This window comes from Antedon bifida, chromosome 5 (genome assembly GCF_963402885.1).
Source record: "Antedon bifida chromosome 5, ecAntBifi1.1, whole genome shotgun sequence".
In the NCBI taxonomy this organism is placed as follows: domain Eukaryota; kingdom Metazoa; phylum Echinodermata; class Crinoidea; order Comatulida; family Antedonidae; genus Antedon; species Antedon bifida.
Window position 1 is genome coordinate 26,719,712 of NC_136230.1, and position 27,761 is coordinate 26,747,472.

At 32.2% G+C, this 27,761-nt stretch overlaps 2 protein-coding genes across 3 annotated transcripts in view; one reads left to right on the top strand and one right to left on the bottom strand.

Moving 5' to 3' along the window:
* Window positions 1-27,761, top strand: part of LOC144842811 (ragulator complex protein LAMTOR1-like) — a 131,866-nt gene that overhangs the window by 69,739 nt on the left and 34,366 nt on the right. The window lies entirely within an intron of this gene.
* LOC144842764 (cGMP-dependent 3',5'-cyclic phosphodiesterase-like) overlaps window positions 1-27,761 on the bottom strand; it is a 72,723-nt gene that overhangs the window by 40,269 nt on the left and 4,693 nt on the right. For both annotated transcript variants that reach the window (XM_078699294.1, XM_078699293.1), the window contains exons 3-6: window positions 25,553-25,656; window positions 21,889-22,010; window positions 14,706-14,761; window positions 13,591-13,650 (exon numbers count right to left, since the gene is read on the bottom strand). In XM_078699294.1, coding sequence (XP_078555420.1) covers window positions 13,591-13,650; window positions 14,706-14,761; window positions 21,889-22,010; window positions 25,553-25,656 — 342 coding nt within the window. The remainder of the gene's footprint in view (window positions 1-13,590; window positions 13,651-14,705; window positions 14,762-21,888; window positions 22,011-25,552; window positions 25,657-27,761) is intronic.

Below are 27,761 nucleotides of genomic sequence, written 5' to 3' on the forward strand. Positions count from 1 at the left end.
TTAGATATGTTTCTTCAATATATTGCGGCATAATTTATGTTGATTGATGCAGGGGCGGATCCAAGGGGGGCGCAGCCGGCCCCACTAAATTTCACAAATTGTAATGCAAAAGATAGGACATCAAATTAACCTCAGCCCTTCATTTCACCATTTTTAGGCCCTGGGCCCCCTATTTTAAAATCCTTGCCTGGCCACTGTTCATGGCAAGTATTTTTATGGCAATTTTCTTAATTGAAACCAATAAGCTTGTGCTCAATTGTTATCAAATAGAAGATTACAAATCAAGTAATTAAGGATGGAGACTTTATACAAAACATGTTATCAAAGAATACAAACAATATATAATTAGTACAAGTGAAAGAATTCATGACACCTTACAATGATTCATAGACATGCCTTCATCTTGTCATTATAAACAAGATTTTAATTTATTGAAAGATATAGTGATGGAAATACTGTAGTAATTCAGTTATAAGCCCTCATGCATTATATATAACCCCACCTCAAAATCTGAAGTTACAAAGATAGCACACAAGCCATATTCTAACCGTGAATAAGCATTTATTTAAGTTATATATTGAAGAAATCCACAATAGGAGCTTTTCAATTCGTCGTCTGGATTTACGGTAAACGCGAATACCGTGTCGGGGTTGGGAGTGAGGAAGTTCGTCCCAAAATAAATCTGTCCTACTGATTGGACACAATTCCTCCTACGACCAAACGTTAACAGGGAGATTTAATACGATTCGAATCACATACAATTGCACAGGAACTAACACAGTCTTGATTCGTAGACACAGATTTGGTCAACCAATGCGCAGATCACGTGCAGGGCATCGCAAATCTAAAGCTATACCTACAGTATACAGTAATATCTTATAGTGAATTAACAGTGTTTACAGAAGTTCTAGATTTAGGAGAGAAACAAATTATATGTGTTTTAACTATTGAGGCCTATTTATTTATCGGATCTGACATATTTAAAGGATTTGGCTCATTTTAAACACATCACAAAATACATTGTGCAATCAGCATTTCAATCTTTACCAGAGGTGCATTGAGCATTCTAGCAAACTAATCGGATGTAATTATGTATTAAATTAAATACAGAAATAACCTTCTAAAATAACAGAATTGAGACAGTAAACGTTAAAATGTTTTTGTCTAAATGTTGAATGTCTGTGTTTGTGAGATTAGCTCTCTCTACACTATCAAATTAGTTTGATAAAAAGTGTGATGTGCCCAAATATGGTAGTGATATGCCCAAATATTGTAGTGATATGACATCATCATGTCCATATATGGGCGCATCATATTTTTTTGTCACATAAAGTTTGATAGTGTAGATAGAGCTTTAGAGAATGAATATAAAAAAAATGAAAATTGCGAGTTTAAACCTATGCGTAAGAATACAGTTACATGAGTTATGTTTTAAGGCTAATAGACACAGTCGTGTACTCTTTAACACTATGCTCACTATTAATGACGTCAATCCCTGCGTTTTGGATTATAATGTGTTGTTATAGTAGACAGTAGTAATAAATGGATTTAGTAATGATCTTTTATCAAGCCCCACAGGCTTGTATTCTAGTACAATTAAAGTAGGTACTAATAAACGAGTAAGCATAGCTTTACTGCAAAGTGTACTTATACAGTACAAACATGCTTAAGATGTAATGTTTTATCTTATTTGCAAATTAGTTATTCTTGTTTGAACTACAATCAATATTAAATACTAGTGGTTCGATGGTTTGGCACCTGCACATCATGCAAAAAGCCAGAGTTCAAGTCTTGGTTGCAGTGACTTGTTCACTCTAGCTAAAATAGATTTTTTAGATCTCATGGAATTCATTTTTTTAAAATATGTATATTAGGCCTATGTATATATCACTGAAGAAAATAAACACCTCAATTAATATTATAAAGGGGACAATGTGTTCCTGAAAAAGTCCCTTTAATATCATAAGAATCTACTTACACAAACTCTTAGTATGTGTCAATTATATATTGCAGCCACTATTATTAGTTTTATGATCATAGATATTTGATATAATCATTAACACAACATAGGAGTAGATGTTTAGTAACTGTTAGCATATGGATTACATAATAGTATCAAGTTACCAATAGCAATAACAAAAGATCAATAGTTGCAGTAGCTATTCAAAATGATATAAAATTGCTGTAAGAGTATGAATAAACCTTGCATAATAAATATTCTCTATAATAAACTCATAGTAATGTATCACTTTATATTTGAACAATTATTGTCTGATGTATGAAGGCAAAAAAAAAAAGTTAATTAAAAAATTAAAATACACCAGTTCTGCAACCTATAGGAGTTATATCGGATTCAACAACATGGATAAAGGCCCATTTACACTAGGACGATAAAGATCGATGATAAATAGATAAGCATGCATTTTTCTTTCATAAAACAAAAGAAATTAGAAAGATTTTCGTTCTAGAAATATAGGATAATCATTTATCATCAGTCTTTGATAAAAATTTAATTTTTTTACACCCAATCAAATGACGTCATTATTAATCAAAATGATAAAATTGTTGTATTGTCACGATATTATTGATCTTATCCATCATGAAGTTATTTGATTGGCCACGTGAAAATATCATTATTGTACGAAATATCATTTATGTATGAAAAATGTATTATTATCTATTTATCGTAATCGTCGTAGTGTAAATGAGCCTTAACCTACTGTATCACATATTCTACCAAACTTCTGAGATCTGTAGCTACCATCTGCACATGGCTTTAACCCTGTGCGTTTTATCATCATTGAATCATAATAATAATGTTTAACTTTGAACACTTTCTTCAAATGGACATATGGGAGCTTTAACATCCATCTGATCAACATTCAATATTGATTTCATTGATGTTTCAACACAAAGATTATACATTCAAATAACAATAGGTAAATTCTAAGTGACATTTTAATAACAGGAGATCATATTGATATTGAATATGACATGTAGAATACTATAGATAATATATATTTGTATTGCATTACATTTTTCTAACAGATCTTTGAACGAAAACTAAAGCTCTGTCTACACTATCACACTTTCAGTGACAAAAAAAATGCCCACATATGGACATATTTCACATCCTTACCGTATTTGGACATATTATCACTACCATATTATGGGCACATTACACATTTTTGGTCAAAATAGTTTGATAGTGTAGACAGAGCTTAGAAATTGCTTGAACATTATCATAAAAGAATTTAGAGAAGGGGAGGGAAGATTTATTACTGTAATAATAGTAATAATAATAATAGTGTAGGGGAAAGAGATATTTATTATAATATCAGGGATAAATTGAATGGAAGGGGGAGGCAATTCATTGCGGAAAAATGTTTTTATTTCATACGAATCCAACAGCGAGTAACTCGCCAGTATGGATAAACTATTTAATAATTTATCATGCTTATCTAAGTCTCATTTGAGGCTTAGGGAGAAAGAGTCGTGAGTTTACAACCCTGGAATTAGGTCAGGATTGTACCCCGGACCTTAGGATTAGAAGGCAAGCATGTTAACCACCAAGCTACAGCTTCACTATGTTGTTTTATAATGAAATAGAAATAGATCACTTTCACAAGACTTCTATCATTATTCAAGTTGCTTGTCCGTAACCATAACTTCAAATAAGTAGTGTTATGTCAGCATATTGTTAGATTGAAGTAAAACATGTACAAGAAGGTATTGCTGAACACCGACAATACACGACTGCTTTCACAGCAGCAATAAACAGCTCTAAACGCCTTGATGGTACACATCAAAGGAATTTAATTGACGCTCGTAAAAGATGATGAATGTATAGAGGTTATAATTTGAACAATTATGATGACATTGTGGTTTAAGAGATGAAACATTCAACACTAGGACTGAAACTTTGTAATTAAGTTTTAAATAGAAGAAACAAGCTTGTAGTTAGCCCATGGGGAGTACTATGACGTCACGGGTCAAAATTCTTTTTGTAAATGTAACGCAAGATCAAGACCGTTAAAGTCTATACAAATGTAAATTGTAATCAAGTTTAAAGATCTGAAAATAAAATATCACTAAATAAAAATAAACAAAATGTTAATTCTCTAAAATGAAAAATCATTATAATACTCTCTTTTATGAACATGTCAAGTGCGTCTATGGTTTTAGAATAAGAGTTTTGAATAGTGAAAATTAGGTGTACTATAACTATCTGTGTTAAAATCTTCAAATCTATTCACTAAATGGGAGAAAATCCTATTTAGTGTGATTATTCGTTTTGTATTGTTTGTTGTATCTTATGGAATTTTTTATTCTGAAATAAAGTGATCAATCAATCAATATTAATATACCTAATATTAATTACCACAATATGGTGATCTAAATAAATGTTCAAGAATTGAATTATGTTGTAAAGTAGAATCCATATTTGGGACAGCCCTATTCAGGGAACATTCCTATTTCATTTCATTTTCAAATAAACAGTTATTTTCTTCCTTTAACATCATAATTGGTGACGCTACCATTTTGAAAATAAATGTTAATTTTGATTGATGAAATATAAAACAAAGTAACAAATTAAGAGTAGGCCTACATTTTAAAATGAATGTTTTCTTTTTTTATTTATTTTATTTATTAAACTTTAACCTCTATCCACATCCCCCTTAAAATACACAACAGCAACAAAAATACATACATACAAACATGCCTACTGTAAAAGTAGGGAGGAAGTAAGAAGCGAGATGCCCTATAAGATAAAGTTGGGCCAGCCTAAACAAACAACAGAGCAATATAAAAAAAGGGACATTTTCCTATAACAGAAGAGAAATACAGGCATATGTTTCAACATTGACCAACCTCTATCTAATGGACATGCCTATTAAGGAGAAACTTTATTTGGTACTGATGGTGTCCCCTTAATAGAGGTTGTTCTACTGTATTCCATTTTAAAATCATAGGTTATCTTTAAAACAATTTTTATGGTATACATCCAAACCAACATCAATCCATGTGCAAATGTTACCATAATATACAATTTTTGAACGAGAAAGAAAAATATATTACCCATATAGCCTACTTTATCTATGCTACATTTATGCCTTTTAGGCAAAACACAGATTGATTAAACTACAGTACTGATTAGCTTTCAATACAATCAACCAATCGGTCGCCCTAAGTCTTATTAATAGTTATGAACATTCATTATCTGATGGTTACAACATTTATTATATACCTCTCTATATATATTAAACACGATTTATCAAAATTGTTATTTTATTGGCACAATATTGCGATTACAGAATACAAAGGAAAACAAGGCCACTTTGATCAAGGCAATCTAACGACAGGATGCTGAACTCTGGAGATCAAAGGGTTTATCTGTGGCTGCGACACGATCTGTTCCCCACCCAGACACCGCACACTGCCGAGAATATAGTACAGTATTGTTAGTATTTGTCACAGCCAGACATAAGATCAAAGGACTGTTACGAGTTCCTACTGTATCTTGGCAAGGCAAGCTCAGTGTCCATGATTGCTTTGCTTTGAATGGCTGGAACATTTTAATAGCATGCCTTCATTGTACTTTAAACCTCATTAGTTCAAGAAATATTCAAAATGAACATCCAATATCATAATACTGTATTTAAAAAAAATCAGGGAAATATTATACTGTAGATTATTAATGTAAAATGTCTGATAATATTGATTTATATTTCATTAAGTTTTAGATAATAAACAAATTTAGAATAACTATATTTAATAATTAAAACTCATTTTAAAGTAAAATTATATATTCATAAACAATTGATTAATAAATGATTAATGTAATTCATTAATAATATAAAATAATGCTCGTTCATATTGTATTAAATTTTAATATAGTTTTGCTGTAATTTAAAAATTAATTTAAAACACAATTTCCTGGATTTTAAAATTATTTAAATTTAAGCTTGTCATTTTGAAATTCCTGAACCAGATCCTAACCAAAAAAAAGGGGGGAAAATATTTATGATAAATATTTATTTATGTACTCACTATTATACTTATATTTTTTTTCTTGGTTGATATTACGAAACACAAATTAAATATTTAAAATGAAATAAATGTATTATTTGTGAAATTTTAATCTGCACTGTTTGTTGTATCCTGTAATTTTTACAGTAATTTTTTTTGTTATACCCACAGTACTGTTTTACGAATTTATTTAACAAATGTTTTGAATTTGAAATTATGAAAACTAATAAAAAATTCTAATGCCTGGAATGTACTATAGATTGTTAGCAACAAAACACAATGTTGATTCTTACTGTACAGTACTATTGGCTGTTTTTGATAAGATGCAAGACATGCACAAGGGTACAGAGCATAAATAAATCACATTCATTCTTCACAAAATAAACTTCTACGACTGTGTAGCACATGAAACCTTTAAACTTATTATAAACATTTACATATAAATAGCTTCAATCACTCTGTTATTGATGTATAGTCGTAACTACTGTAGTTTTTTTTTTTTTTTTTAAATTAAAGAATTCACGAAAAGTACAACTAAGTACATATTTTTTTTTTGATCAGTAGTTAAACGTCCAACACACTGTGCCACACGCCCTTGCATTAAAACAAATCATATTGAAAGTAATACATACCAATACATACAAATACTACAGAGGTTTAGTTGATCAGTTAAATTGCATTTATATTTAAAAAAAAACTAAAAATTACCGATAAGCAATCAATTTGAAGATTATTCAAATGTATAATACGAACTGTAACACCCACACAGACTTCAATATAAAGAAATCAGTCTCTTAATGAAATCGACCAATCAAAACTAGTAGATTTTATAACAGCAGTCATATCGTAGAATTTTAATAGTGCTTAAGGTAAAGCCGAACCAAAATACTTGATGTTTGATTTCCATGCCTGCACCTTTCCACATCTAAATTGTTATATTGTTTAATGTTTAAGTCATGAATATTTTAATTTAGAAATGGATACGAACGATAAACAATAAGGTCGTATACATAAAGTTACTATGACAGAAAAAAACATTGAGATCTTGTGAGTGTGTAGTAGTGTAGTAAACATATGATCATTGAAACTTAAAGACAGTAAGCTATTCCATAATCAATCCTATAGTATCATAATAAAAATAATAATATACAGAAATTGAAAACGCTTCAATTCAAAACATCAAAGGCACATCCATGGCGAAATTAATCAAAAGAATTTCAAATGATGCATTATCAGTACCAGCAGTTTTTAAAAAAGATGTCATGGCCTCTAATTAAAGACCATTTAGAGACAAATATGTAACCATAGCAAAACAAATTAAAGTTAATCATAATTCCTATGCATCATATATGCAAATTCGACAATAAAGAAAAAGGTAAATTTCTGCAAACATTCATTCATTTATTCATCAGTGGAAAATTACTTCCATTTATTGTCAATTGCATATAAAATATACATAGAAATTATGTTTGCTCGGAGATATATTATACAAAAACAGAAAAATGAAAAACTATTACAAAACATTTATAAAGTGAGATTCGCCGTAGGCACCATGAGGCAGACGCTGAAATGTTCACTAACACAGCTTGTATACTAGTCTTTTAATAATTATATTTGCATCGTCTATTTTTAAGCTCTCGCTATGGCCATGGAGGAGGAAAAAATTGCTGGATGGGGAAGTGGATGTCAAAGGCTTGTGGTCCCTCACTAACATCTTTAAAAAAAATGCTATTAATATTCTTTAGATACAACTAATGATATTCTCATTGGATTGGTCATTTAAAAAAATGGCGGGTGGAAAACCTGAATAAAAGCAAGTACAATAATACAGATTAAACAATGTGTTCCATATTTTTCAGGCTCATATCATGTTCACATTTTGGGATCGAAATCTGTAACATGGTTTTTAACATATTTGGTCTACTACAAATTAGAAATTGTTATTTAGCTTTTGTACAGTACTGAACCTATATTTTATGTTTATGACAGAAAAGTAGTCTTTTGGAAGATGGTCTTTACTTGGAGGTTGTTATTAAAGAAAACATCATGGACTTTCTTCATTCACCTTGATTGATTGCAACCTTTGAACAAATTGTGTGAATTGATTAAGTATTTATCTTCGTAATTAAAGAAAACTAAATGAACATGGCAGGCAGTAATTCCACTTCATATCCGATTTCAACCTTTGATCGGTGCCAGAAATTTTCATTTTATACAGTACTCACTTTTATAGGTCACTACGATAAAATATAACTTGCATACATGAATGTTGTGCACAGACTGGAAAATTGAATGAGAACAGTGTGGAATACCTGTCAGGACACTTTTTGTGAAATTTGAGTAGAGGTGATTCCTATATTCCCATTGAACAGGTTTCTTGGTATGGTAATACTGGAGCGGCCCAGATTTATACTACTTTGGAAGGTGTTAAAGGCCAGGTGCGGGCAGAAAATTTCTATTGATCATACATTCCAATAAATATCGATCTATAGTTTCCCCTATTAGTCAGGGAGACTATGTCGAATAATAAAGTCCCGTGCGATTTTTATGAATAGAAAATACCACCTATCTAGACATGTTGAGTACAACCCAAGTAACAAGAAAACACATGTTGACAACGTTGGAAGGGTGGCAGAGGCCCGCCATCTTGAATTTCAAAATGGCCGCCATTGAAACTCTAAGTGTTCATATCTTGGTAACCACAGACTGTAGAGACTTGCTTTTGGTCTCAAATTGTTCATAATATAAAACTTTATATCAGTTCTAATGGAACATTTATCCTAAAAATGACCGGAAATGGCTTTTCTGACCTTTAGCCCTAACTGACCGGAAGTTTTGTATCTCCTTAACTGGTGGACGTAGCGATTGTTCGTAATATAAAACTTTATATTAGCTCTAATGGCGCCTTTACCCAAAAAAGTGACAGAAATTGCTATTTCTGACCTTTGACCCTATTTGAATGGAAGTTTCATATCTCCACAACGGGTAGACATAGATACTTCATTTTGGTTCCAAAATGTTCATATCATACAACTTTCTATTTGCTCTAATGAAAACTTTCCAAAAATAATGACCGAAAATACAATTACTGACCTTTGACCCTAGTTATCTGGATTTGTTCATCTCCATACCGTACTGTTGACATAGTTACTTGATCTTGATATCAAACTATTTAGAGCATAGTTCTGTTGTTAATTGTCTTTTTGAGTTATTTTGCTTCAAAAGTGTAAATCAATTATTTTATGGACTAAATTGTTTTACGGTATAAGTTTAATACAGCAGTTCATCATCAGTGTCATCATCATCCTCATCATCAGTGAGACTTGCCTGCTCTTGGTTGTCACATAATTCCTAATCGTCACAGCAACTGCAAAGGTATGTGCAGTTTAAACCGGTTTTTTTTGCACTTGGATTGGTTGGTTGTGCATCATGTTTTTGCACAGTGGCACTTCACTAGGTCGATAACACCCTGGGGTGCTGGAGGCAAAGATGTCATAACTGCTTTATAATTGCCATCTACAATATCCCAACCAAAATCTTGAGGCTCTGGTATAGTTGGATTAGCAATGACATCGTTGTTCCATATTATAGCCTGATAGTGTGCCCTTAAAATGGCAGGCCGCAATGCACCCAGCGTTGGAGGCAAACCCTTTGATTGGTCTTGTTCCTTCTTAAAAAGCCACCACCTAACATCAGCAACATTTTTTAATCTGTGTTTCGTATATAGAGCTTACACACAAATGATGCTTCAGATAGTTCATTTGTTGTTCCTAATAATTTCATGGCAGTTGGATGTAGTTCCTCCAAAACCTTCCAGAATGTAGTTTTGCCTTTCCCAGAAAATCTACGAGTAATATCTGCACCTGAGAAAACATGCAGTCCTGGAAGGACTGCTGCTTTGGACTCAAACAGTGTTCTGTGGATTGCGCTAATAGAATTGTCCTGCGGGTTTTGCCAGTGCCTGTAACAAAGTTTGTATTTTGACATATAATGGGGTATCGTCTGATGGCTAGTACAAGTACGTAAATGTCAGGTGAGTATATATCTAGTGTGGTAGCACCATTCGTTGTTGCATCAACGGAATGCAAAATGAGTTTGGTATCAGCTTCCACCTGACTACTTGCAAGGTTGCTTACTTCCCTATGTGTAGCCTTCGCTTTTTTTCGCCAGGCAAACTACAAGATGCTTGTTTCTTCCACATGATCTAATATCTTTTCAGCTAAATACGTCGCCAGTCCATCTTTCGTTGATACATAAGCAAGAAGACGTTGCCTACTGATTGTACCGGTTGAAGTTGAAGTGAATCTGTAATGTGGTAAGCTACAGCTTTATTGCCACCTAGCCGTCTCGCGCGGTTTGAAGCTTTGAGTGATTCTCCAGTATCATAGCGGTCACATACCAAATGCACCTCATCACAGTTATTTTACCATACTTCTGCCAGTGTCGTTCAATGAAATGTTCTGATAGATCCAAGCATGTTTCAATATTCTCTAGTTTACTTAGTGATTGCAAATAAGCCATAGCATCGACAATACATACTTATTTATAGTTCCTGACAACTTTTTCTTCTGTTGAGTCATTTGTTTCGTGAGCGACTTTTCAAGAATCGTCATCAAGTTACTCTTCGACATTGTAGGAAACAATGAACCATCTGCTGCAAATAAAGCTCTTGGGACAACAAAAAACTGTACCAACGGCTTGTCTGAGGTCCCTCAACTTGGATACAACTAGTTAACGAGCAAACAGCTTGTTGATTGTTCATGTCAGATCCGTTACGATTTTTGCTTGGAGATCTGTTGTATTACTATTATCATGATGCTTTGATATTGATAAATATCTACTGGGAAGAAAAGTCATTGTCTCAGCTTCTTTAGCGAGAGCAAGAGCCACTAGAAAAAACTGTGTGCGTGAAAAAGGGTTTAACGAAATACCAGTTAGCCCACCAAGTACTTGATGAGACGTGATCTGGAACAATAGCACAAAATGGCAATGAATTTTTATCTACCACCCAGTTGCCATCGTTGAATTCTATCCATATTTCTGTATCTGATGCTCTCATGTCTGCCAGGTACGCAGGGATTAACTGAGCGTAATTTAATTTGTCATGTGCGACGAAATATGGTATAATGTTTTGGTAGCTTTAAGATGAAGACTCCAATTGGCAGTTCACACTGCTTGATGCTTGATTGTGATTGGCTAAAAGTTTAATCAACTGCCATGGTTTCCTTTTCCTTATTAGATACAGTATAATGGATATGTATACTTGATTCATTAGCACAACTGTAAATATGCATGTTATGAACAATTTCAGACCAGGATTGTTTTATGTCAAGCAGTAATGAAAATTTGAAAAATTCCGCATAATTAGGGTCAAAGGTCAATAATTGCATTTCCGGTTATTATTTCGAAAAATATTTCATTAGAGTAAATAGAAGGTAGTATGTTGTGAACAATTTAAGATCAAAATAAAATGTCTACGTCCATTGGTTATGGAGATATAACACTTCCGGTCAATTAGGGTCAACGGTCAGATATGGCCTTTCCGGTCATTTTGGCGGGAAATGTTCCATTAGAGCTAATATGAAGTTGTATATTATGAACAATTTGAGACCAAAAACAAGTCTCTACAGTCTGTGGTTACCAAGATATGAACACTTTAAATTTCAATGGCGGCCATTTTGAAATTCAAGATGGCGGGCCTCTGCCACCCTTCCAACGTTGTCAACATGTTTTTTCCTGTTGTTTGGATTGTATTCAACATATCTAAATAGGTGGGATCTTCTATTCATAAAAATCCCACGGGATTACATAGTCTCCCTGACTATATGTTTCATAATTTTTGGGATTTTGTTTGTGTTACACCAGCTTGTTGAAAATAAGCTCTTTCTTATCAGTGGGGGGATAGTTCAAATTACACAGTAAAATCTCTATCCTTTTGTACACACATTTTGTAAATAGAGAGGCATTTTAAAAAGCTATGAAAAATAAACGGTGTGGTAAAAAATGTTATCAGATGACTAAATATAGGTAATATAACTTGAATTTTACATTTCTGGTATTTTTATTCAACTTCAGATTTTTATTTTCATGCTATAGCAAAAATTATCCACCGTATATCCACCATCATATCTATCACCTTCTAGGGAGTCACCAGACATTTACTACATTAGGTTAAACGACCTAACTACTGAAAAAAAGTCTTCCTGGTTTTTATGGCAGAATTTTGCCAAATGTTGTATTTGACCATATTAAGGGAAATTCATGTTTTTTCATCTTGATTTCTGTTACAAATATTTGATTTATGTACAATTAACCAAATATTATATTTAAAATTCATGCCTGTACCTGAGCTTTAAGCTCTGTTTACACTATTTTCATTTATTTTTTTTTAGTTTTTACTACCACGAAAATATGAACATTTATTTGATTGATTTTAATTTATAAATCCTTAACAATATTATTTCTTTATTTTTCAGATCAAACTTTATGTGACAAATTAATGTGATGTGCCCATTTATACAGTATGGACATGATGATGTCATATCACTACCATATTTGGGCACATCACCCTTTTTTGATAGTGTAGAAAGAGCTTAACACCTTCCAAAGTGGTATAAATTTACCAATGGGTTTGGCCGGCATAAAACACACAATTTAACCAATGGGAAGGGAAGTGAATATAGGCATCTACATAGATCTGACCCAAACAATTCAATTTAAACCAGATCCTGGAGTACCTGTGTAATGTAAAGGGGGGAGGGGGTGGGGGGTAAATGGGGATGGTTAAATTTAAGAGAGAACAACCGGACTGGAACCAGTTATAGTTCAGTATAGTATAGTATAATACATTATAGTACAGTATTATTTGTAAATAAGTAACTTTTTTTGGATCAAACAAACAAATGATACTTAATTTTACGGTAAATCCTTACTTACAACCTCGTGCCGTCAATCCTGATGAATTCTCCTTGACAGGTAGACAAGATTTTAAAATACAGGTAAGGGTTTTATTTACGTCAACAAATTAATTATCATTATATGTTGTAATAGAAATCAGAATAACAAATAAATGAAAATTGACGCTCTCAGTCATAAATAACATTTCCTTTTGGGCATAACAGTTTTACATTAAAATGTGATGTTATTAGCCCAGACGAAGGAATAGTGCTTTTACGAACGATTAACAATTTCTTTCTGGCTGTTTTACTTTACAGTTTTGATTTAGATCCAGCCACTGATACCCACTGTCAATTTTTCAGTGGTTATTTTATTTGTATCTCTGTTGTGATACAGCAACTGATATGCACATCATGTCAGCTTTTCAGAATTTATAATAATAATAATAATAATATTTATTCGGCAAAAGTTCATAAAGTACATTTTACAATTTATCTTGCCAGGAGCAAGTAATAGGCATGAGCCCAAACAGAAAACTGCTCTTACTCCATCATTACTTATAAAATACAAAAATAACAAAACTAAGTAGCACAAATTAAGTCAAAACAAAACAAAGTTATAATGAGCCTTTGGATTTATAAAATATGGTATTGCATTACTTACATGTTTTGAAAAAGTAAACAAGCATTTCTGATGCAACTCTGTAGGTGTAGCACATATAACCTGTGAATAAAATAATACGTTGTTAAATAATAATAATTATATGATTCACAACAAAATATAGTCATAGAAAATATTTTATATCGAAGGGGATAAGTTAATGTATACCTTAGAAGAATAAGAATTGAATAATTATAATAAAGAGCGTAGGCAAATATATCAGCGCGTAAGTAAAAAATATAAAAACAAATGAACGGTACCCGATGTTAGGCAGCGTAATCTAACAGAATTACAAAATAGGTTTACATAAGATAACTACTTGTCGTATGCTGTGTATGGATTTTTGTCTTGTATGCCAATAAGGCAATAATTGTTGAATTTTCCAATTGATTAGTCAAACTGAAATAGAATTAGCTTCAGTGAATTCAACTGATGATTTTATGAATGGTTACTTAATAACAAAATAAGCAATTGAGGGGGCTATTTATATGTACCCTGGATCACCATATTATGGGCTATATTGTTGATACGGCATCATCGAAACGTAGACATGCATCTTTGCATCTGCGTCATGATACTGATAGCACTTGTGGTTTTTTTTTGCACAAACACAATTGGTTTGGAGCCAGCGTCGACTCCATATCTGTCTCCATTATATCTTAAGCTCTGTCTACACTATCAAACTTTATGTGACAACAAAATGTGATGTGCCCATATATAGATATGATGATGTCATATCACTACCATATTTGGGCATATCACTACCATATCTGGGCACATCACACTTTTTCTGTCAAACTAGTTTGATAGTGTAGATAGAGCTTTAAGCAATATAAGATGATAATTCACTTCTAAAACTTCACCTGTTTAATGCTGGTCTTTTATTACAGTGAGACATTACACAGCGCCTTATAAATATTTATTATTTATCATTATTTTTATTTTATTGTTTAATATTAATAAGACCTATGCCAAAATAAGGAAACGGGGTACTATACTGTAGTTGTGGAAGCCATGGAAATGTTGATTGGTGATGTCTGAAAGTAAGCTAAAAGTAATATTTTTTTTTTAATATACAAACATTTTTTTTTATGAAATAATAAATTAGGAAATTTTACCACAATGATAGCAAGAACGTTCTTGGATAATTCACTGACTGACGGGCAACAAACAACTGAAATGAAACCAGAAAAAAATATATGGATTATTACATCGATGAAATATAATTTAATTTAATAATAAATCGTAAAATTCTTTGATAGGTTTGCCATCATCAGCATCTTCAATATATACAGCATGCAAGCTAGAAATCCTGAAGTTGGTCATTTGCTATAAGCTCTGTCTACACTATCAAACTTTATGTGACAAAAAAATGTGATGTGCCCATATATGGACATGATGATGTCATATCACTACCATATTTGGGAATATCACTATCATATTTTGGCACATCAACCGTTTTTTGTCAAACTAGTTTGATAATGTAGACAGAGCTTTGTGTTTAATGAGGAGCTTTTTATTTTTGACAACCTACAAATAATGTGTAAGCAGTCTAGTCATCTTTCATTTGTTCATTCATTCACTTTTATTAACAAATAAACAAGCAAAAAAACAGTTAACATCAACAAGTTATAACATGGCAATAGACTAGGTAAAAAAAGAATTTATACTAAAGTTTAACCCCCTAGAAACTGCTGAGAAATTTGTTGATGAAGCACATCCCATGTTCCTGCACATAACTTTATTTCTTATTTACCCGAGGTTAGGCAAATTTCGATTATTTCTTCACAAATCGAAAGCGAAAAAAATGCCTGGGCAGATTTAGGTATTCAATAGTAGAAGGTGATTACATGATGTGTTAGGCACCTGCTGTACTCCAATGACTCAGTTAATAATGGAAAGCATTTATGCCGTAATATTATTTGATAATTATCAGTTCACAATGCAGTTTAATTATAGTAGAATCCCTATACCCTAATTAAGGGAGGACACCTTCAGGACCCTAAGAAAGTGTCCCTTTAATATCGTGTCCCTTGAATAGGGGTTTTGCTGTAAGAAAACATATTAAACGTTGTTCTCGGTATAGGTCTTGGCCATAGTGTTACTGTTAGTGTCCCATTAATAGAGGTGTCCTAAAGAAAAGATTCTACTGTATATTATTATATAAATTATAGACAGCAGACATGGAAATAAAAGTATATTACTTACTGATAGAGTTATACAAGGTACTGTATGTCGAGTAGTATGATACTGTATGTGCAAAGATAAATGTACCTACAGTACCATAGAGTCCATATAAAACACAATAAAAGAGGGATGAATGACTTACGAACAATTTGTCAAGCTTCAATTCACATAATTCAACTCAAAGTAGAATTTTGACACTTTGACATGGTGTATGTGTACTTTGAATTTTATTTAATACTTAGGCTACATTTTTTTTTCATTTGCGTCTTTCTGTTAAATATATTATCAAAACATATGATTATTATCAGATAATAAGAAAAGTGTTAGGTAATTCATTAGGTATACTGTACTTCATTCACGAAATGCGAGATGAAAAACCATCATAGTTGTTTTAATTGAGGAAGTCAATGCACTTATATTGTAGTAACTAGTATACTTATTTGCTAGACTAGAAGGTAGTTGAACTACAGTGTAATATGTATTGCAAGGCATAACACTGATAGTTAGCCACACCAGATGGTTGAACCAGGGAGGTATGCACATTTTATGTTTAACTCCTTGGTAAAATGTTCAACACATATTATTGTAGTTAGAATCTCTCCTTTGACACTATAGTACATGTATTAAGGGTCTTTCACACCTGTTCCGGCACGGTTCCGGTCTGACGAATCGAACGTCAATGTTTAGTTTTCACGTAAGTAAATTTAAAAAAAAATTATTTACAGTCTTCTGAGTCGGTTATTTCACAAATCGTAAAGGTAATAATAAAAATAAATTAAGGAATGATTTTAATTCCATTCTGATAAGTAATAATTATCAAAATAAATCATCATCTCCGCAAAAGTTCAAGTAAAATCTAGCCTACGGTAGCTCAATACGAATTCATTAGTAATGACTTCAACCTACTGTAGCAAGTCTAATCTATCTACTTGGCTAGGGCTAAAATATTCTTTTCTTCAGTATCCCCTCTTCCACATTTGGCTCACAGTCTTTTATTCTCTATTGCTAAAAAAAGAAGCTCCTTGTAAAAAGCCTGCTTACAGACTTAACTACCTGATACATTAACAGAAAGATCTAGTGTTATTTTTAAATATTCATAATATAGTAATTTAATAGTAACTTAATTTGAATATGGTTTTGTTGTGAAAAAGATATTGCAAATACATAAATGCAGTTTCTATAAATTGTTTAATGTATTTTATAAAGTAAAGAATATTATTTATGACTGTGGCAATTTAACTCATAAATCACATTGGTAAATGTCACAAAATTTATCCGGTTTTTCACTTACAAATATTGTATGATCGATATTGCTTGAAAAATATGAATACACTTTTTAAAAATGAGCTGGGATCATCTTGGAAACTTTAAATTATAAGTGTATAGATGTATAGAATAACAGCATTAGTGGTTAGACTATCCCTGCATGATATTTTACAAGTACTTTATAGTTGTATACTTTTATAAATGTCACAAATTACAATGTGACCTGGTGGCGAAAAATGCGGTGGTGACAATTGCAACAATGACAATTGCAGTGGTGACAATTGCAATGGTGACAATTGCAATGGTGACAATTGCGGTGGTGACAATTGCGGTGGTGAAGAATTGCAATGGTGACAATTGCGGTGGTGACAATTGCGGTAGTGACAATTGCAGTGGTGACAATTGCAGTGGTGACAATTGCAGTGGTGACAATTGCAGTGGTGACAATTGCAGTGGTGGCAATTGCAGTGGTGGCAATTACGGCGGTGACAATTGCGCCGATGACAATTGCAGTGGTGACAATTTCAGTGGTGACAATTGCAGTGGTGACGATTGCAGTGGTGAAAATTCTGTGGTAACAATTGCCGTGGTGAGAATTTTAGTGGTGCCAATGCTGTGGTGACAATTTTCACCAACAGATTGTAATTTTACCATGGAAGACTATAGCAACATATTCTGCCTTTATTTCAGTTTTCTGATGCCTGAATTGTTGCACTCCGAAATATCATTTTAGAATTATTAAAGGGTAGAAAGTGAATACGAAAATCTCGCCATCAGTCCTGCTCCTGCACATTCAGGTGGGCAAAAACAGCTACAGTAGGGAGATAATTCTGCTGGATCTAGACACTGGAACATCTACTTCTAAACATTACTGTAGATAGACACTCATTATCATTTGATTCTTCAAGAAGTCATTACTAAAAACTCACATGTTCTGATCTTTTTTTGAGCAATGATTATTGAAATGGTGAGTTATAGTTACAAATGGAATGATTGATTCATTGATTGATGTTTCTGCTTCATCCTCAAACATGAGTTTTCTTTTTAAATTAACAACTTGATGTTAGTTCCAGTTCTCTTTATTTCCTAAAATGCCTTTTGCTATGATGAGCCCTGTTTCTGCTGCATTTAAATGTATACCAGATTTTGTATAAAAACAAAATTTTAAATACTTTATATTGCTGACAGTCGGAACAGCCAAAGTGTTGTTTATCGACACAAATGATGAAGACATAGAAGACTAGAGTGTTTTTTTTTGTACAGAAATTAGGTTAGTATATTAGTAATAATAACTAAATCAGAATAGCGTGCAAGGACAATTAATTTTTGCTTAATTTGTTCAAAGTACTAAAATTGAGCAATTACTATAACAATTTATTTTTTAATAACGAACAAATCAGTAATTAGTACAAGCAATGCAAATACATACATCATTTGGAATAAGTTATTATGTGATAGAAAAAAAAAAACACAAAAATGTTATTAAACGAACAAAAACTAATTAATCAAAAAGATAACACACACACACACACACAAGAGACAATTACTATACTAAAATAATTCACTGGTAAATTTTTGTATTAACTGACTCAATAAAATAAAAAATTTAACTTTAAAGATGTATTGTCGCCCAAAAACATGAAAAATGAAAATTAATAAAATCAGATTTTGAATAGGCCATTTTCACTTCTGTAGAATAAAAAAATTCTTTTATTTATAAAATGACAAAAAAATGGTTAATTTTAACCAAAAACCATTATCTGACAGAAAATGTAGGTATATTTTTCTTTAAATTACATTTTTTCAGGGAAAATCTTTATTTTTTCGTTTTTGGTCAAACTAAAGAGCTATTATGTAAATGTGTACTTTTTACAAAAAAAAACATTGATTTGCGAACATACAAATGACGGTCTGAACGTGGCCAAAAACATCTTTAAAAAAGTGAACATCTTGAATAAAAAAAATTCAGTGAGTGTGTTGTGAAGCATCATAGCTATTACATCTATTTAAAATGGAGACTGCATTCTTAAAACATGTCTGGAAGTAAAATTAAGTCTTATTATTCACCAGGTTCAACCTACTTCTTCGTTTTTGTAATTATTGTAAGTATGGAACATATAAACATCTCATTTTGTTTTTCTTTATGCTTGTAAAATTCGACAAGACAAATTACTTTACATACAACAGAATGTATTTATGTAGTTTTTTTTTTCACAAAATCTATGAATATTTTATGACTGATTACTGTATGTTTGGTATTACGTTTTAACTACTCAGAATACATTAAAAAATGTCCCTATTGAATTTTGGTCTTTCTTGAAAAATTCACGATGAATTTCATGAAGAAAGAAAAAACATCCAACCATTAATTTTTTCATACGACAATGTATTATTTTTTCTTAATATTATGATTAATTTTGTATGCAAATTTTATACAGAATACTGAAAATGCTTTATTATATTAAAGTTATCCACTATTTTATGACTATATTCAGAGACACTTTACTCTAGTTAAATGTCATTATAATATTGTGAGTTTGTCTTCTTTTGCAAAAAAATAAAATAATTTTACAAAGAATGACAAATTTAAAATTGAAAGCATTATTGTGAACCTGATATTAGTACGACTAGTTCATTGTATGACGGGTAAATAATGATTATTAATGCAAATGACGTAATTAGTATCAGACCTGTAGTATGATTAGGTGACAACTCGTACATGAGGTAAATTTTGTAGTATGAAAAGTTCATGAGTAAATGTTGATTAATGCAAGTGACGTACATTCTGCAGACTATCATATAATGGTGTCTGAATACACAAGTTAAGTTTTGTAGAAAAAAATGAATAATTCTAGTTGGCAATTGAGGCATCACATTATTTAGTAATAGAAGTACCCTACTGTAGATTAAAGGAAAATCTTTGAGACCCAACATACAGTAGTGACCCCTGAATAGGATTGGCCATGGTGTGAACTCGTACAAAAATTCTTGTTAAAAATTTTAAAAATCACATTATTTAAAAGTACCATAGAACCTGAGCTATTAAAGGGACATCTTCCAGACACAACAAAAAGTGTCCCCTGAATAGGGATTGGCCATAGCACGAACTCATACAAAATAAATTCTTGTTTGCAATTTAAGAATCACATTATTTAGCAGTACCATAGAAGAACCTCTATTAAAGGGACATCTTTGAGAACCACCAAAGTATCCCATGAATAGGGACTGACCATAGTGTGACAATATTTAGTCATTATTTAGTACAGTACAACCATTATTAAGGGGACATTTTCAGGACCTAACAAAGTATTTCTGAGTTTGTCCCTTGGGTGGGGATAGGCCACAATGTGAAAACATACATTTTCCAATGTTTATTTCACTGAGTATGGGTGTCACTAAAGGAGGGTTTTTACTGTATTCATAGTGGAATTGTGGCTTGGTAATATTAGTATGATTGCCTTCCATTCCAAACCCTGAGTCTTTGGTTCAAATCCTGGTTGTGACTTGTAAGTATAATAATATTATTATTCCAATAATAAAAATGAGATTTAGCCTATAAGCATAGGTTTAGCTTTAATCACTAAGTTGCGAGTTATCTTGATGTTTAAGCTAAAAACAGAGATGCACCGCACTGTACGTTGAGGATATCTTTGTACGTGTTGTTCATTGCGTAAGGTTAAATTAAATTTAGTTGGATCTGAATCGCATCTTACTCAACCGTATTAGCACTTATTTGTCGACTCTTGACCCACGCGACTTGCTGACCCACATACGACATATAGTTCAACAGAACAACGCAGGACATTTAATCTCCCGGAATTGGCATTACCATCAATCATGTCTAATTAATTGTAACTTAATCGATTTATCCGATTCTAAACTCAACAACTTTTTCTAAGCATTATAACGTAATGACATTTGATACTATCTATATTCAGCAAAGTAGTAAAATTAATCATTGCTAATTCCGTCTTTCAATTTGATAAATGTGATGTAATGGAATATGGATTAAAACACAAAACATGTCCCCAGAGCCCAACAATGTCATTTTTTACAAAGAAAGACATTCTCACATTCATGCGTTTATGAATACTGTTAAGCCAGGAACTACAGATGGCGCAATACTACAATAACGGAACGAATAGATTAGGACAAATTAAAATGTATTGCCATTTTTAAGATATAGAGGGCAGTATATTGATTTAAAAGAATATGCAGTAAAAAACAATAAAACTACAGTACAACCCTTCCTTGGGACACCCCTCTATTAAAGGGGCACCCCTCTATTAAGGGGACACCACTCTATTAATGGGACATCCCTCTATCAAGGGGATATTTCTCTATCATGAGGACACCCCTCTATCATGAGGACACCCCTCTATTATGGGGACATCCCTCTATCACGGGGACATTTCTCTATCATGAGAACACCCCTCTATAAAGGGGACACCCCTCTATTAAGGGGACACCCCTCTATTAAGGGGTCACTTCTCTATCATGAGGACACCCCTCTATCATGAGGACACCCCTCTATTATGGGGACATCCCTCTATCACGGGGACATTTCTGTATCACAGGGACATTTCTGTATCATAAAGACACCCTCTATTTTTTATTTATGACAATTCGGAGACACGTCTCGAGAGAAGAAGCCAGATAGTCACATAGCCGTTAAGGCTAGTGGAAAGCGGCCTCCTCCTTAAACTACGGTATCTTAAATTAATACAGAAAAACAGTGGGGCTAGATGATGGTTTGAATGTTAACAGACACATAAACCACAAGGCAAAAACAACAAGCACTTAAAATCATATTTCAGAATTAATCGCATTCATGTACTGTATACCTACCAGATTTATGAACTTTGACACTCCGTTTAAGAAGCTGCGATGACGATGGTATCAACCCACTCAATGGATCTTCATCAAAGATACTGTCACTTATAACCAGCATCTTCTTCTTCATACAATCTCTGAAAAAGAAACAGTTAAAAAAAAACCTGTCAAAATTTCTTTCCATTTTTGTACTTTTTGTAGTTAAAAATGTATTGTCCTGCAAAAACCTGAAAAATAAAGATTAATAAAACCAGACTTTGAATAGGCTATTTTGCAGTTTTAATAAAGTTATACAAAATTATTATTTCACTTTTAAAAAGACAAAAGAAACAGTTAATTTTAACCAAAAACCATTGTCTGAAAATTTTGCTTTAAATTTGGTTTTTTTTCGATCTAGTTTTTGGTCAAAGTGAATTAATATTATGTGACATTAAAATGGCATATTTAACAAAAAAAAAATTTAAAAAAAATTTTCTTAGGGGGACAATATATCTTTAAATATTTGCAGATTAGATTGTTTAATTCATTTATTGCTTTAGACTCTTCTGTTGAATGTCAATCAAAATAAAAATATGTATTAAAAATAAAACATGCGAACTACGCTATATCTTTCTCATTTTTATTACAATATTAATGGTTTGTCTGAAAATTAAAACAGAACATGAATACATCCCCAGTTACTACTACTGTATGTTATGACGTATGTACAAACTTATTACTAGAACACATCCATTAAAATGCGGTTTTGGTGGTGGCGCTTCACCTCTCAGATTTAAAGCTCAACATTTCAGGTCTTGTCTTTTGAAAATGATAGGTGTTTTACAAATTGCACTCCTCAAATTCAGGGGTGCTGTAGGTGTGCTGTTTGTATGTTGGTGTGTAGAAGTTTATCAAATTTAAGCTTAAACTCCTCAAGGGCAGTTTAGGAGTGTGTTAGGTGAGTGATCGCACTCGCTCGCCTTAAAAGACAAGGCCTGACATTTTATCCACTCCTATTATTTATAGTTTTGTTTTTCACTTTAGAAACTAGTACTGTATATGATGAATTTCTAATGTCATTATAGCTACTTTAAAAATTCATGTTTATAAACATACTGAAATTTTCTAAATTTAAAATTTGGAAATTTTACAGTATGGCATTTTAAACCAGACGCTCAAAAGGGACGAATGTTTTAATTAATTATATCATAATAAAAAATTACAAGTGTATTGCATAACCATGTTATTACCATAGTTACGACAACAATCACAAATGATGGCAATATTACTGAAACTAATTGCGCACTTTGGTTTGATAACGCATGTTTGTGATAATGCATCCACCCAATGGTAATGCATACTAAATAACCTTCTATCTAATGTAAATGCTAATTGCCACTAAAAGTAGGTTTTGTAGTTGCTAAGAAAGTCTTCATAATCATCATAATTTAATGAAAATGTTATTCTTGATTCTCTTCACTCAGTCTTGTAAACCTCATTTGTGTAATTGGTTAGAAAATTCTACATGTTATTGTTAAATATATAATGTATCATACTAAGTGTATAAAGCATAGTTTCTAAAAGGCTCTGAAACCTTACAATTATATTGGAATGACACTTTAAATACTGTATGTTTAGATCCAGTCGAGGCATGACCTGTTTAAACACAGTAGTTTCTATCTTGATCTTCCATCTTTTTTTGGTGAGGGGGAGGGCTGTGGAGAATAGATAAAATGTGTAGCAGTATAGATAATTTTATATAGCCTTTTGCTCTGCTACACTTTCAAAAATATTCCCTGTCTTACAATCCTGGCAATGGTACAAGTCAGCATTGAACCCTTTACCTTGGGATTAGAAGGCAAGCAGGCCTGTATCATATTTTATGTACAGTATGCCTACAGCACTTTCGCACAGCACATAATATTGAATAAACTGCATGTCGACATTTGATAGGTACTCGTTGATGCTCTGTTGATAAAATTAATGTGGAGCCATAGTTAACAACAAAGAATAATTGATCGACCACCTTTTTTTGTAAGCTGTCAATTATTTCCAATTTAAGTCAAACAAATTAAACGTACTGTACTACTAGACAATCATCTGCAGAGTACGATATTATTAATTTTATTATTTTAAGTTTCTAAAGCTCTGTTTACACTGCCATCAAACTTGATGTGACAAAAAAATGTGATGTGCTCATATATGAACATGATGATGTCATATCTCTACCATATTTAAGCATGTCACTGCCATATTTGGTCACATCAAACTAGTTCAGTAGTGCAGACAGAGCTTTAGTAGTAAGAAAGAGTTTGGATTATGATTGACATTCTTATACTAAAATAATTTCTTTAGCTCTCTCCCCCTTAATGTCATCCCACGACGACTCTTAGTGGGTGCCATGATAATTTGTCTCCACACATCTCTATCAAGCATGCTCTTCCTCAGTTCACTCAGGTCTAGTTTGGTATCTTTCAATGGAATTAGAGTTACCATTAATTTCTAATAGTGTGATATTATTGTACAAAACAAGGCTTTTTTTTTATTCCTAAAAAATTAGTCTGTATTAAATACCTTATTTATCATGTAAACATTTTCTATTATGTTTTGAAGACTTTCAAATGTTTATATACCATATTTAAGCATATCACTACCATATTTGGGCACATCACACTTTTTTTGATAGTGTAGACAGAGCTTTATGGTTAAGTTTTATGGAAGGAGACACTACTAGCTAGCATTTGACGAGGCAATCTGTCAAGCTCATAGCATTATGTTAAGTAAATAATCATACTAATGCAATGTCTTACACATGCCAGAACATAAATTACAACGAAAACGTGTAAATCTCAAATTTGGTTTTTCTTTACTGAAATAATGATTGGATTTCTTGTATTCAAATAGCAATTTCTTCAGAAATAAATAGATAGTAAATATAGAATTGAAAATCTCAGATTAATTATTATTCGAAAAGAACGTTCATTTAGACCAGCTTGTTGCTTGCTTAAAAATAGTTTGTCAAGAAAATGTAATTTAATTTTTTTTTTTTTCGTTTTCCTGCATGCGCAAATCAGCCCTTTTTGCTATATTTTGGAATCAGTACATACAAATTACAAAAAAACTTCACTACTGAATGTAATTTGATAGTAGTAAATTGATTTTTTTTTAAATGGTACCATTTACTACAAAAATCACCATAAATGCCAATGGTTTGTTCAATCAATAGCATTGTAATTTTGATAATTTAATATATTTATTTATCATTATTGTGAATGAAGGCCTTAATCAGTCCAAAGAGTCAATTAAAAAGTTGATCAAATTAAAACATTTTGTATAAAAGGAGATTATAGCATTTGTGGCCAGTGGCGTAATGCAGACGCCTGAAGGCCTGGTTTAGGAACCCAAGTGGTCATCCAACGCTGGAGGCCTCGGGCGTTTTAAACTTTTTCGACATATTTTAATGCCTGTCTTTTCCTCTTGGCACTGCTCAGGGGGCCCCATTAGCTCCAGGGCCCCTGGGTTTAGCCAGTGAGTGCTCATAGCCGTTATGCTACTGTTTGTGGCTGTCACATTATCCCCTTCCCCTCAAAACCATCTCTCTCTCGCACTAAAGTATGATACCATTCATTAAACAGAAACTAGACTGCCAATACTATTTTACAGTTAATTAATTGATCTATCCAATCAGTAATCAACTCACTGTACTATTCCACTGCTTGGTAGGTAATGCTGGACACCTCCTAATCCATCAAGGCTCATTAGTTGACTGGTGCTTGTGTCTATGATATACACTAACGATTCACTCTGAAAACAACCATAAATATATATATATTTATATCATCATCAAAAACCTTATTACAGTTTACACTTACAATACATATAGATTAGAATTTATTATTAATTATTAACAAATCTACATACATTTTTATTTAAAAACCTTTTTTGAAATGTATTTTTATTATAGTAAATAAAATATTTTATATTAATTACAAAAAATAAAATTGTTTACACTATCAAACTAGTTTGACAAAAAATGTGATGTGCCAAAATATGGTAGTGATATGACATCATCATGTCCATATATGTGCATTTTTGTCACATAAATGTTGGTAGTGTAGACTTAATATACATAACATACTGTGATTACATAACTTTATCATAATTAATCATTCATTATGTAGTGCAATGTACACAGTTCCAAAGATCAACCAATGGTCTATAGTACTTTCACTGTAAACAATTTTCACTTGTATACTGTACGAGTGTTTACAATACAGTGGTATGTAAGATTATAATACTGTTACTACAGCATACTGTAAAAACATACAACATTTTATGTACATGCTCAGAGGAATTACACTTTACAGTATATTTTAATATCTTAAAGTGGTTCAGTTGATATGATTACTTTATTGTAGCCTTAGCATTCAAGTTGTGGGGCCAAGTCCTATAGTACTCATTTTAAAGACTGCATGCTATAGGGCAGTTTTCCAGCCATTATTTGGCATTAATGGAAGAATCCCTGATACTTTCAAATTTTTTACAGTGATAATATTTGTTTTGTTTTTTGGATCAAATAAACAGTTCTTGATTTTTTATTCAAAGTAAGCCTTAAAAATAACACACACACTCAAATATTTCTGTACCTACTGTATCCATAAAATAAAACCAACTCATTCTAACACAATATTAGATACTCAAGACCCACATTATGGAATAATGTACTTCCCTCCATTTTAAAATCTGCCTCCCAAAATGTATTTATAAAAAAAAATTAAATCTTCTCTTATTATTAGCCTATCATGTCTTGATCAGTACCTATCTTTTCCATACTTCCTCCTTTTTTTTAAACTTATTTTTTCATTCTTATTTAATTATTTTTATTTATATTTTAAAAAATTATTTTTTCTTATTTATTTATTAAGGCTCGCCCACTTCAAGATGTTTATCTTCATCTTTCCGGGCATCTGCCTTCATTCTCTGACCTATTAATATCATTATATTATTTGCACTGTATTTTTAGTCGCGTGCAATGTGACTCTACAGCTTACTATGTCGGTTGGTTGGTCGGTCGGTCGGTAAACACTAACTTGAGCACGCGACTGCAGCCTTGTTCCTTACCGTTTTTGTCAGAGTTTGTAAATAAATGTTATGAAATGAAAAAATGTACGTATGGCATGAAACTATCAGTTTTGTCTACTCTGTCTTGTAACTGTATGTACGGATGTACTGTAATCAGGCAGAGGTAACAGGGAACCACCGCCTTCAAAGTCTAACATCACTAAACTATACTGCAGTACAGTATATTTTAAGGCCTTCCACCTATCCTAACCTACTGTAACAACCAGCCACATAACCTCTGAGCTGGGTACCTGTAATAGTACTGATTGCATTTTATTCTAACAACAAATCGCTTAGGCCCTATTTCTGCTCCATAACATCAATGTATTATACCGCATGATGATATGCTCGACGGGATGACTTGCTCGACAAGATTTCAGGGATCCGGCCATAGCTATCCATCCCTCAATCCATACTTCCAACAAAATGTATTTTGGGTATTATGAAAGCCAACATTTTTAACAGTCCACCCACAAAGTAGTTTCAGCAGAAACGGGTCATCAAATTACAGTATAAATATTCCTGTTACATTTTAATAACTAAGTTAATAAAGCTATTAAAGCAATTCTTCAGTTTGTTACAGTTTATAATACTGTACATCATAAAATTAGAATCATTGATATTACTAAAATTAAAAAGCATGTCAATTGTCAATTCACAGTTTCCCTACCATGTTTATCTCAGGTTTGTAATAAATTCATATTTGAGCACTTCACACAGAATAGAGTGCAAACTAAACACAAGCGTATTTACAAACTGCAATGCTAATATTAACTAACCCAGGCAAT